The sequence below is a fragment of the Takifugu flavidus genome, chromosome 4 (genome assembly GCF_003711565.1).
Source record: "Takifugu flavidus isolate HTHZ2018 chromosome 4, ASM371156v2, whole genome shotgun sequence".
NCBI classification, from domain to species: domain Eukaryota; kingdom Metazoa; phylum Chordata; class Actinopteri; order Tetraodontiformes; family Tetraodontidae; genus Takifugu; species Takifugu flavidus.
In genome coordinates this window covers 14,194,167-14,206,666 of record NC_079523.1, presented here as the reverse complement: position 1 = coordinate 14,206,666, position 12,500 = coordinate 14,194,167, and the positions used below count along the sequence as shown (strand labels likewise).

Below are 12,500 nucleotides of genomic sequence, written 5' to 3'. Positions count from 1 at the left end.
GGCATTACAATAATCTAGACCACAAGAGATAAAAGCGTGCATCAGCACCTCCGTGCTGGCCTGAGAGAGAAACGGGCGGACTCTGGCTATATTCTTCAGGTGGTAAAAACCTACCTTTGTTATGTTTTTGATGTGTGGGATAAAACTAAGCTCAGAGTCAAAGATCACACCCAGATTTCTTACAGATTGAGATGGCTTAAAATCCTTTAATTTTGGTACAAGTTTCTCTCTCTGACCTTCAGGACCAATGACTAAGACCTCTGTTTGGTCCTGGTTGAGCTGTAGGAAGTTTTCTGCCATCCATGACTGGATATCTAGAATACAGTTAAAAAGGGCATCAACTGGCCCTGTGTCACCAGGAGCCACGGCGATGTACAGCTGTGTATCGTCAGCATAGCTGTGGAAGCTGATGCCGTGGCTCCTGATGACGTCCCCAAGAGGAAGCATGTAAAGATTAAAAAGGGTTGGACCTAAGATTGACCCTTGGGGAACGACCACAACCTCCTATCTTTAGTATTGCTGCGCCAACTGGTGGTCTTTTGGGGTTGAGGATAACGGTGATCTATATGTACCTATATGTAGCTATAGCGTCATTGGCCTCCACTCCAGCCACTCCTGGTAGTTCCTCAAAAACACTGAGTTTCTAGTGGATGCACAATCTGTGGAAGCCAACATAGAAACTTCTGAAGAGCCAAAGTTCTTGCAACAAAAATATAGTCCCCAATTAGCTTGTTTTGTTATCACACGACCCCGTCCCCATTATCTTAAGAGAATATAAAAGAATGAGTGGAGACAGAAGAGAGAATGAGACGTTTTTGGCGCGTGTCACTCTTGATTTAGTGTTTATTTTTGCAGTAAACTTAAAGGAGGCCTTTTCACTTTATGTTTGATTCCATTTAAGCTGATATTCCATTCTTGACATCTTTAAATTTACAGTATTCATGGGAGTTTTATTTGGTCATTTTGCTTCTTTTTATTTCCTATTTCCCACATTTATTCATAGTTTTTATTAGATTGCAATAAATCCTATAACATTGAACAGACTGACTAAAGTCAAATGACCTGTGGTTCCCACCGATAGCCGTCATTCTGATGGGTTTTTGCTGGCTGCAGCTGAAATATTCCAATGCTCCATGTCACAGAGACAGTAAATACTAAACCCTAAAGATTCTGAAGGCATGATGTAAAATAGTAACGTATAATACAGACATTTGAAGAGACAATTAAGAGAATGTTTCCATGCTTAGAAGAGTGGCCGAGGAGCCATTTAGAACTTTATAAAGATGCATTGTGTGATACCAGGAACTAATTTAACTTCAAGGCGAAGCTGCTTCTGCTTTGTCGACCATCGACTGATCTCCTGAAAGTCCACCAGCGCTTTTTAAAAACTGAATTTTTCATCTATGGAGGGAGTAGACGGCAGATGTTTCCACAGATGCTCTTCACCAGTGGTCAGTGAGTGATGCAGCAGATGAGCGGGAGTTGACTGGCTTCTACCAGCCATGTCTCAATGTCTCCAGCCCATAGTGTGGATTCTCTACAAGATCAGACAGCAGCTTCACTCCTGAATCCTGCAGCTGGTTCCGACCCAGGTCCAGTTCTCTGAGATGGGAGGGATTGGACCTCAGCGCCGAGGCCAGAGAGCCACAGCTGATCTTTGATAACCTGCAGCCACTTAATCTAAATAAAGAAGGGAAACTTTTATAAGGTTATAAGTGAAACCAGTATTAATCTGAAAGGTTAATCAAAGGCATGATCTGTAAATATTTAATTTAGTTACAGGTTAAAAAATGATAGTAATATGTAATTACCACAGTTCCAACCTCTCAGGTTTGCACTGTTCCAGAGGAGAATATATATTGTTCTGGCCCTCACTCTTCCCAGGTTCTCCCACCTCTTTCCCTCCCATCTCATCATGGAGATCCATCTCACCTGTGGCTCATCTTTAAAGGCACAACCTGTCTTAGATGACTTCCTGTCTCCCTCACCATCTCCCTCCTCGTTGGCTGGTGTCTACCAGGCACCCTCACCTAGTTTTGTCTAATTTTGGTTACCATCTGTCGGCTTTTTCATTGTCCTTAAATCAATTTATCATGAATAAGTGGTCCCCGTGTGGCCCTCCCTCCTGAAGGAACTGGGCACAACACACACACTCAGAAAGTGTGAGGACCCTCGGATGGAATAATGGACATTTTTGAGAATGGTGTTTACCCCAGAGTTTCCAGTCGGCAGTTTGGATCCTGGAGAAAACCACAGAGCAGCTTCACTCCTGAATCCTGCAGCTGGTTCTCACTCAGGTCCAGATCTCTGAGATGGGAGGGATTGGACCTCAGCGCCGAGGCCAGAGAGCCACAGCTGATCTCTGATAAGCTGCAGCAAAGCAATCTGAAAAATGCAGGATGAGGTTATACGGTGCAGGTCTGCATGTTATCTGTGTCAGTACTAAACCTACGTTAGTTCTTAGTTGGGTCAGACCTGAATTCACGATATTCCAAGGAATTTTTTTAATGTGGTGCATCACAGCAGTGTTGAGAACAGCCTCACTTCACCATCTTAGCAGCTGGTATATAGGTAGAAAAATGAAGACTGACCTGAGCCTCTCCAGTTTACAGTTTGGACTCTCCAGTCCAGAACAGAGCCGCTTCACTCCTGAGTCCTTCAGCTGGTTCCAACTCAAGTCCAGTTCTCTGAGATGGGAGGGATTGGACCTCAGCGCCGAGGCCAGAGAGCCACAGCTGATCTCTGATAAACTGCAGTAACTTAATCTAAATAAAGAAGGGAAACTTTTATAAGGTTATAAGTGAAACCAGTATCCATCTGAAAGGTTAATCAAAGGCATGATCTGTAAATATTTAATTTAGTTACAGGTTAAAAAATGATAGTAATATGTAATTACCACAGTTCCAACCTCTCAGGTTTGCACTGTTCCAGAGGAGAATATATATTGTTCTGGCCCTCACTCTTCCCAGGTTCTCCCACCTCTTTCCCTCCCATCTCATCATGGAGATCCATCTCACCTGTGGCTCATCTTTAAAGGCACAACCTGTCTTAGATGACTTCCTGTCTCCCTCACCATCTCCCTCCTCGTTGGCTGGTGTCTACCAGGCACCCTCACCTAGTTTTGTCTATTTTGGTTACCATCTGTCGGCTTTTTCATTGTCCTTAAATCAATTTATCATGAATAAGTGGTCCCCGTGTGGCCCTCCCTCCTGAAGGAACTGGGCACAACACACACACTCAGAAAGTGTGAGGACCCTCGGATGGAATAATGGACATTTTTGAGAATGGTGTTTACCCCAGAGTTTCCAGTCGGCAGTTTGGATCCTGGAGAAAACCACAGAGCAGCTTCACTCCTGAATCCTGCAGCTGGTTCCGACACAGGTCCAGTTCTCTGAGATGGGAGGGATTGGACCTCAGCGCCGAGGCCAGAGAGCCACAGCTGATCTCTGATAAGCTGCAGCAAGCAATCTGAAAAATGCAGGATGAGGTTATACGGTGCAGGTCTGCATGTTATCTGTGTCAGTACTAAACCTACGTTAGTTCTTAGTTGGGTCAGACCTGAATTCACGATATTCCAAGGAATTTTTTTAATGTGGTGCATCACAGCAGTGTTGAGAACAGCCTCACTTCACCATCTTAGCAGCTGGTATATAGGTAGAAAAATGAAGACTGACCTGAGCCTCTCCAGTTTACAGTTTGGACTCTCCAGTCCAGAACAGAGCCGCTTCACTCCTGAATCCTTCAGCTGGTTGTGGCTCAGGTCCAGAACCCTCAGATGGGAGAGGTTGGACTTCAGAGCTGAGGCCACAGAATCACAGCTGGTCTCTGATAACCTGCAGTCACTTAGTCTAAAATAACAATTATTTTGAGAGAAGACAAATAAAAATCAACATGTACCAGAGCAAAACACAGCTTACAAGCAACAAACCTCTGGTCCTGCACCGGCTTATCTGCCGTATGTTCCTATTTTGGGTTCTTTCAGGGCGGTTGGACAAGATCTACAGCGTATGTAAAGTGTGTGTGGGTCAAAATACCTTCCAAGTTTGTGAGACCACATTTCTCAATAGCACTCAACTCTTGTCAGGAGTTGGGACAAAGCGACCCACTCCTGATAGCTTGTGGGCGATGCTGCAGCGACCCTGCAATCCCTACACTCTCTGGTGAAACCAAATCAAAGGTTTTAGACACTGCTGGATGCTGGAAGGGTGGCTATAGTCTGGACGCATCGTTCCCCTGACTGCACATTTCTCCAACAATGATTGGCAGCTGGTGTCACTTGTTCTCCAGATGAGAGAAGGAAAGAGAGCCCCCCCACAGTGTGTTTGATTGCCCCACTGCAGCTCAATGCTGCCAGAAAACATTGCAGGAGCATCAATTCCCCTCAGGGCATCAACAAGGAGCTCAGGAAAAGGTGCAGCTGCCACCTACTAGAGACAAGCACACTGAGCTGAGATTCAAAGCCCTCTCCTCCCAAGAGAAGAGCTTGTTTGTTGGAGGCTCTTCTGGGCGATACCTGGTGCCACAGCTCCAGCTCAGCCCGTCCTGGAGCTGAGGTGGAGCTTAGCAAGTTTCATGGTTCTCCACCACTTCCTCTCGCTGAGGACCTTCTCAGCTGGTGGTTTCTGCTCCACCTTCCAAGTTGAGCAGGTGATACTTCTGCATTCCTGCCACCAGTGTCTCTGCAGAAAGAGTCTTCTCTACTGTTTTATATTAGATTGTATAAAATTAGGATTTTTGGTTGATGTCTTAGATGTTGTTGACTAAGAGCAGGTTTTTCTTTAATAACATAGAGAGATTCGATTAGAAGAGCAAATGTATTATTTTATGAGCTCCTTCCACTACTATTATATACACATACTTCCATATTGTCTTAGATTGCAAGCTGCATTTATTGCATCGTTCATAGAAAGTCATATTTGTGAGGAGAAAAACTCCAATAAGGTCATTTTCTTTAATGACCATTACAACAGAAGGAGGCGATGAACAAACAGATTTATCTAAAAATGTGTGAAAACTTATGGATGGAAACCTTTTTAAAATGGTTGCATTGTGTAGAATCGGTGTAGAATCAACTTGTTGACTTCTGATTTGGACTCCAATGGAAGTGAGGTGCAACAATTGTGGATGCTGAAAGCTTCAGATCTTCATGAAGGTTTCTGTGGTTGGACTGACCTGCTGCCCCTTTAAGAGGGAGGCAGGTTTGGGCTTCTGGCTGGAATGAAGCCACCTAAGATGAGAATGACTGCAGGCTTTCGGTACCAAGGTTTAACAGGGCGCTCACTTCACACTTGGGCTTTTCTCTTTTTTGGGATGGCTTTTCTCAGGAGAGAAGGGGCATGGCACACTGCAGCAGCTTTCTTTTGGGGTTTCTAGTTTTCCTTCTGATCTTTAAAAGACAGGAAGAACCATTTTTGATTGGTCTGAATGTTTGGGCGGTTTTGTGGCCAGCCTAAAATAAAACAAGACAAATCTCCAACTGATACTTCCTTTCTAGTCATTGATGACCATCCTCACATGGGACAGATTTCCACAACCAATTTAATACTGCAAATCTGTCCTGTGTGGTCTTTTTTCTGAGAACTGTAACACTACGTTTATAACAAAGATCAAACATGGAAACATGTATTGTCTAACTAGTTACACCTGGGAAAGTACTGGATCATCTCTGACTGACCTGAGAGTCTCCAGCTCACAGAGAGGATCCTGGAGAAAACCACAGAGCAGCTTCACTGCTGGATCCTTCAGCTGGTTCTGACTCAGCTCCAGAACCCTCAGATGGGAGGGATTGGACCTCAGCGCCGAGGCCAGAGAGCCACAGCTGGTCTCTGATAAACTGCAGTCCCACAGCCTGGAAAAGGAATAAATGGGCAAATAAAAACACATTTCTAAATCTGAAAATGAAGAGAAAAGCAGAAAATGTAAAGAAATTTAGAAAAGACCAGCAGAGGCCTCCTGACCTGAGCGTCTCCAGTCTGCAGTTTGGATGCATCATTGCAGAAGACAGTAACTTTACTCCGGCATCTGTCAGGCTTTGGTTCATGCTTAAGTCCAGCTCCCGTAGATGAGAAGGGTTTGACGTCATTGCTGAGGCCACAACTTCCCAATGCCTCTTTGGAAGAAAACTACCAGACAGTCTGTTGTGTATGAAACAAAAATATTGAGTCAAACTTTGGGATTTCTCATCAACTTATCTGAGAATCTACCTCAACACAAATGTAGCTCATTTCCTGGAAAAGCTAAATTCAACACCGTAGAGCAACAGTTTGAACGACCATCAGATCTGAAATGCAACTGAATTATTCTTAACATTTGTCTTATTTTAGAACAGCTCATAATTACTCAATATTTAAAATGATTATAGCAAATGGTTTAAAGAAACGTGCATCTTTTTATCTGTCTATCGGCTCTTTGGATATTTTGCATTTCATCCAATTTGTACGATGGTGCGTCAAGTCTTAATTCAGCGATCCGATCGATGACATCAGAGTCTCTGGTTGCATCGATTGCCCTCAGCTTCTGTTCTATCTGCCTGTTTCCCTTCAAATCATTTTCACTGCACCTTTTGTTGCTAGTGATGAAGTTGCCACCTAACGGGTGTGGAAAGGGTCAAACAACTTTGTGGGTCACATAAAGGCTCCAAACGGAACCGCCACAAAGACCTAAAACACCCATTTAAACCAACGAGGCCGGCTGTTTTTACGTTGAACAAATGAAGCAAAATAGTCACGTGTCATTAGTTGAAATGTGTTTTTCTGTCGTTTGAATACGATGTATACAAACAAACAAAAGTTATTTAATGACATGACAGTAATTTCATGATAGTCAGTTAACTTGTGGCTCCTATTATTCCTGCCTTATGTTGGTTTGTCTGGATTGACCTTTGAACTTATATCCAGCCAGTGTTGAACATTTCTGGATGAATTGTTGTTGTTTTTAATTTATGGACGCTGCAATGGAGATAAAGAATTGAAGGAATGACCACTGGAGGGGGTATTGCTACCTGACATGATCGACTCGCTTGATTTAAACGCCGATGTCCAGCCCTAAAAATCTTTACTTACACGGCCTTCCTGCAGTTCCTCACAGCTGGAATCAGGCGACGTTGTCCCTGCTCTGAGGTGTTGTACTGCTGCAGGTTCAGCTCATCCAGAACCTCCTCTGACATCTGCAGCAGGTAGGCCAGAGCTGAACAGTGGATCTCTGACAGTCTCCTCCATGATTTCTTCTCTGACTTCAGGAACTCTTGGATCTCCTGATGGACTGACTGATCCTTCATCTCCATCAGACAGTGGAAGATGTTGATGCTTCTGTCTGGGGAGATTTCATCACTGTTCACCTCCTTCAGGTTGTTGAGGACCTTCTGGATGGTTTCTGGGTGGCTGTCCGTCTGATCCAACAGTCCACCCAAGATCCTCTGATTGGACTCCAGAGAGAGACCATGAAGGAAGCGAACAAACAAGTCCAGGTGGCCATTTTCACTTTTGAGAGATTTCATTAGTGCTCTCCTGAGGAAGCCATCAAGAGATGTGGCTGGATCGTTATTATACAACCCAGCAAACCCGGAAAAGTCCTTTGGTTCAGAATATTTTAGGAACTGATTTATAACCGCTGTGTCTTTCCTGGTGTAACGGTGGAACATGTAGACGGCAGCCAGAAACTCCTGAACGCTCAGATGAACAAAGCAGTAGACTGATTTCTGGAAGATCACACTCTCTCTCTTGAAGATCTCTGTACAAACTCCTGAGTACACCGACACCTCGGAGACGCCCAGTCCACATCGCTCCAGGTCTTCTGAGTAGAACATGATGTTTCCTTTCTCCAGATGTTCAAACGCCAGCCGACCCAACTTCAGAAGGAGTTCTTTATCAGCCTTAGTCAGTTCCTCTGGTCTCTGCTTTCCTCCATACTTCTGCTTCTTCCTCTTTATCTGAACCCTCAGGAAGTGTGAGTAGAGGTCAGTCAGGGTTTGGGGCAGCTCTCCTCTCTGGTCTCTGGTCATCATGTCCTCCAGAACTATAGCAGTGATCCAGCAGAAAACTGGGATCAGACACATGATGTGGAGGCTCCTGGAGGCCTTGATGTGTGAGATGATTCTCTTGGACAGATCTTCATCACTGAACCTCCTCCTGAAGTACTCCTCCTTCTGGGAGTCAGTGAAGCCTCGTACTTCTGTGATCCTGTCAACACACGAGGGAGGAATCTGATGGGCTGCTGCAGGTCTGGAGGTGATCCAGATGAGAGCTGAGGGAAGCAGGTTCCCCTGGATGAGGTTCACCAGGAGCACGCCAACGGACGATACTTGTGTGACATCAGAGATGACCTGATGCTTGTTGAAACCCAGTGAAAATCTGCTTTCATCCAGGCCATCAAAGATGAACAGAAGTTTCCAGACAGTCAGATCTTCTGCTCTGATCTTCTGTAATGTTGGATGGAAAACATGAAGCAGTGAGAGAAGACTGTGCTGCTCATCTCTGATCAAGTTCAGCTCCCTGCATGAGAGCGGAAGCACCAGACTGATGTCTTGGTTCTCCAAACCTTCTGCCCAGTCCAGACTGAACTTCTGCACTGAGAAGGTTTTTCCAACGCCGGCGACACCGTTGGTCAGAACCACTCTGATGTGTCTCTGTTGCTCAGATAAGACTTTGAAGATGTCCTGGCACTTGATTGGAGTGTCCTGGATGTTCTTCTGGGAGGTTCTCTCAAGCTGTCTCACCTCATGTTGTGTGTCCACCTCCTCACTTTGTCCCTCAGTGATGTAGAGCTCAGTGTAGATCTTGTTCAGCAGGGTTCCACTTCCTGCTTCATGAGTTCCTTCAGTCACATGTTCACATCTTCTCTTCAGACTCATCTTATGACCTTCTATCACCTCCTGCAGTTCACCACCCTCTAAAACAAACAATCTTTTAAATCTTTTACAATTGTCATCTACAGCAGTAACACAGATGTCCTCAACTGGAAAACATTCTGTCATGTTTGAATGATCGAAGCAACAGTCGGGTAATGACCCATCTTACTGTCACTTTTAAATGTTATGTCTTCTTATGTACACCTATTCTTTTATTTCATTGGGTTTCAATCTAATTTAGTCTATAACAACCATTTCCATGTCTTCCAAGAGTTTGCTGGACTAAACAGCTGGTAAAAGCTGGATGATATTTAAAAAACACATCAAACCTTCTCCAAACACATCATACTCAGCAGACCCATTGTCCTGTAAAGGTCACCTGCCTTCAGTTCTTTAACACTTTCCAGAACTAAATGACTAAATGTTGCTAAATACTGTCTAAGCATTTAGGAAGGTCTTCAGAGGGTCCAGGGGTTCCAGTGGAACCAAACAAGAGCTCTCTGGATCTTCTCTTGCACATTGTAAATACACAAGTTGTTCCTTTATTCCGACCCAAAAGTATCTTATAAATACAAATGTGCGAGCTTACGTGAGACGCTGTTGTTCAGGTCGGCGGTCTGCAGTTCAGTTCTCCGTTTCTTTTCACCCTCGGGACAGGAGGAATCTCCAATGGAAGCAGACCGTTTCTGATAGCTGTCAAAAATGGGAATAGTGGTTATACATGTCTACTGGGCGTTAGCAACGCCTAAGAAAGGCTGCGTTCACTTCTACTTTCAGTTTGCTCTGACAGTTGAAGATTGAATGAACACTGAGCAAAAAATATAAAGTTATTTATGTTCTAACAAGCTTGTTTAGTTGGAGAAAAGTGTATTTGATCTAAGTGTTTAGTGGCTTTTCCTCATTGTGAATTTATGTTAAAAATAAAAGTGCCAAATCAGGAATATAAACTCATAGAATAGAACAAAAGTTCTCCATTTATGCTCCAAATACAGTCGTCTGGTCTCTGAAACTGATCATTAAATAGCACAGAGGTCACGCGTATTCAAAAGCTTATTTCAACCATTTAGAAATGACTGATATTGTTGTCTATGGGTTTATTAGAACCAGGAGCCTTATAAATAGACTTTTTAATGAATTTTCATGACATGTGGTGGAACAGTGTGGCAGAACAAGCTGCACAGACCTGCCATGTCTTACCCATCCGTATCTAAATGGAGAGCTGGAGCACTCTGCAATGGTGGATATTGTTGGGAAACTTCAAAATATATGCCTAGGAATTGTTGTGAGATGATGTTAACCCATGTAGGAGAAATGACCAGTTAAAAACAGAAGCATTTTCAGTTTTTAAAGATTTACCACACTAAAATTAACATGGGAGTTAATGGGAGCGAACGCCTGACATGTTGGTGCACCTTCATTTTAAGGACCTGATGAATTTCATTTTTCACGATAGTAGAGGCTAATACCTACAAAATGATGTTTTGTATGGTTGTGAAATGTTCTAAGGCAGAGTTATGTGGTTCAGAAAACCTTACTTAAAGGTGAGCCTTGAGGTCCAATACCAAAGTTTAAAGGGTGCCACACAAACACATCATCACGCTTTAGTTTTCTTACATTTCCTCTGAACTTCTGAAGTTTATTCCTCTATCTTTGGACTGGTCACTCTTCAGGGACACACAGCTGGGCACTGTGGACTCTGCTCTGTCCTCGTCCATCCTGAGGAAACATCAGAAATAGTGATGAGACTGTGATGAAGGTAAATAATCTGGAGAGGTTGTAGTTCAATAATCCCAATTCACTGCATTTTTATCAAACAGGAACATTTCTAATCCATTCTGGATAACAACTGAATCAATAAATCAGTGATGTCTCTGTATCATTTTCATGTTTTCAGAGTTTAAGCTGCTTTTTTTAACTGTTCCCTGCAGTGAGAAAAGAACTGGCACCTTTTCCAGCCCCTCATCCTGCAGCACTGAATGTGCTCTAAAGTTCTTTCCAGAGCAAACGTCTCTGCACTTGCAGCAACATGTTGTAGTCATGGATCCGTGAGGAGAACCGGATACAGGAAACGCCCCCACTTTGATCCCAAAACCCAACTGGTGGCCAACGGTGGTCCGGCAACGACGGGGACGCTGGTCCATCGGGCCGACAACACTGGTTTTCCACAGGCCAACATGGTGAAAGGACTGTGCACCGTTTCATTTTAAAGAGCTGATGAATTTCATTTTTCACGATAGTAGAGGCTAATACCTACAAAATGATGTTTTGTATGGTTGTGAAATGTTCTAAGGCAGAGTTATGTGGTTCAGAAAACCTTACTTTAAAGGTGAGCCTTGAGGTCCAATACCGAAGTTTCCTCTCAGGTTGTCTTTGGACCTGTCGCTCTTCATGGACACACAGCTGGGCACTGTGGACTCTGCTCTCTCTTCCTCTTCCATCACACATTCGCTCATTTTTAAATGTGAGTCTAAACGGTTAAGCAGGAACAGTCTGCTGACACAGAAAAGAAGATTAAAGAACATGATTCTCAGCATGAAGACAAGCAGAGGTCTGTCCAATGACGTATTGTCGGCTCATTCACATCCAAATCTATTATATGATGTCACCCTGTACATCATACAGGCCACATATATATTGGAAAAAGTTTAGGGACATCTTAAAAGTTTACACCATGTTAAATATAAAATAGTTGTGGAAAAAATGTTTCTCCTGGGTGTTTCAGAAGGTGCGGTGGCATTAGACGGACGCACACAAATACAAATGAAATCATTTTTTATCTGGTTATGGTTTACAAGAAAACCTAAATTCTTTCAAGATGTCAGTTCTCAACATTAAATTCAACAAATAAGATGAGAATGCATTCAAAACTAAACAGAAATACGTCATCACATCATCAAAGTGGGTCAAATGCAGCATCATCTTCTGTCATCTCAGACAGGATTCCAAGAAGAGGATCTTCATTTTCAACAACGCACCTTGACATCTCATCATGGCTCGTCTGTCAGATTACAAGCAGCTTTTTTTGATCAGGCGCATCATGTTTCTCACCAACACATGATGGTGCTGGAAAAAACATCTGTAGCCTGACCTAGAGGTCAAAACTCTGCATGGCGTGCACAGCTACTAGTTGCAGCTGGTGGTTGTGGCGGAGGAGATCCCAAACATATCTAGCAAGCTTGTTTTGGAGCAGAGCTTGTCCACCACCTCTGACCCCACTCATCACAGAAGTCCCACCATATCCATGGCCAGGTGTGTTGGCAGCATTGGAGCCAGCCTCAGGAAAAAGGTGTGTCAATATCTCAGAAGTGATGATCAAGTTGCCACGACCCAACAGAAGTCAAGCAACCCAACATGCTGAATAGAATAGATGACACACAGCAAAGGGCAAAAAACACCCAATTCTGCTCAGACTAATCTGATCTGACCACATGTACAGGACCAAAAATATGAAAACACCATGGGTTTAGGTTTCGTTTCGTTTTCTTGACTGCTTCATTCAAAACAGAACACATTTCATAAATCCATAATAACAAATTCATATTCCACAAAGACCCAGTTGTTAAAACAATAAAATGGAATGCCTTGATCTCTCCCTCTTTACATACTCTCCTTTTTTAAATAAAGGATTGATTGTCCCCTGGTGGAGGGACAAAGA

General features: G+C 43.5%; 2 protein-coding genes across 2 annotated transcripts in view; both read right to left on the bottom strand.

Moving 5' to 3' along the window:
* Positions 1-12,047, bottom strand: part of LOC130523761 (NACHT, LRR and PYD domains-containing protein 12-like) — a 13,096-nt gene extending 1,049 nt beyond the window's left edge. Inside the window, exons 1-11 of the mRNA XM_057029276.1 lie at positions 11,821-12,047; positions 11,165-11,335; positions 10,460-10,561; positions 9,435-9,538; positions 7,062-8,886; positions 5,958-6,134; positions 5,675-5,848; positions 3,675-3,848; positions 2,592-2,765; positions 2,212-2,385; positions 1-1,680 (exon numbers count right to left, since the gene is read on the bottom strand). The exon at positions 1-1,680 is cut by the window's left edge and continues 1,049 nt beyond it. Coding sequence (XP_056885256.1) covers positions 1,494-1,680; positions 2,212-2,385; positions 2,592-2,765; positions 3,675-3,848; positions 5,675-5,848; positions 5,958-6,134; positions 7,062-8,886; positions 9,435-9,538; positions 10,460-10,561; positions 11,165-11,335; positions 11,821-11,828 — 3,270 coding nt within the window. The 5' untranslated portion in view covers positions 11,829-12,047 and the 3' untranslated portion in view covers positions 1-1,493. The remainder of the gene's footprint in view (positions 1,681-2,211; positions 2,386-2,591; positions 2,766-3,674; positions 3,849-5,674; positions 5,849-5,957; positions 6,135-7,061; positions 8,887-9,434; positions 9,539-10,459; positions 10,562-11,164; positions 11,336-11,820) is intronic.
* LOC130523764 (uncharacterized) overlaps positions 1-12,500 on the bottom strand; it is a 43,566-nt gene that overhangs the window by 14,849 nt on the left and 16,217 nt on the right. The window lies entirely within an intron of this gene.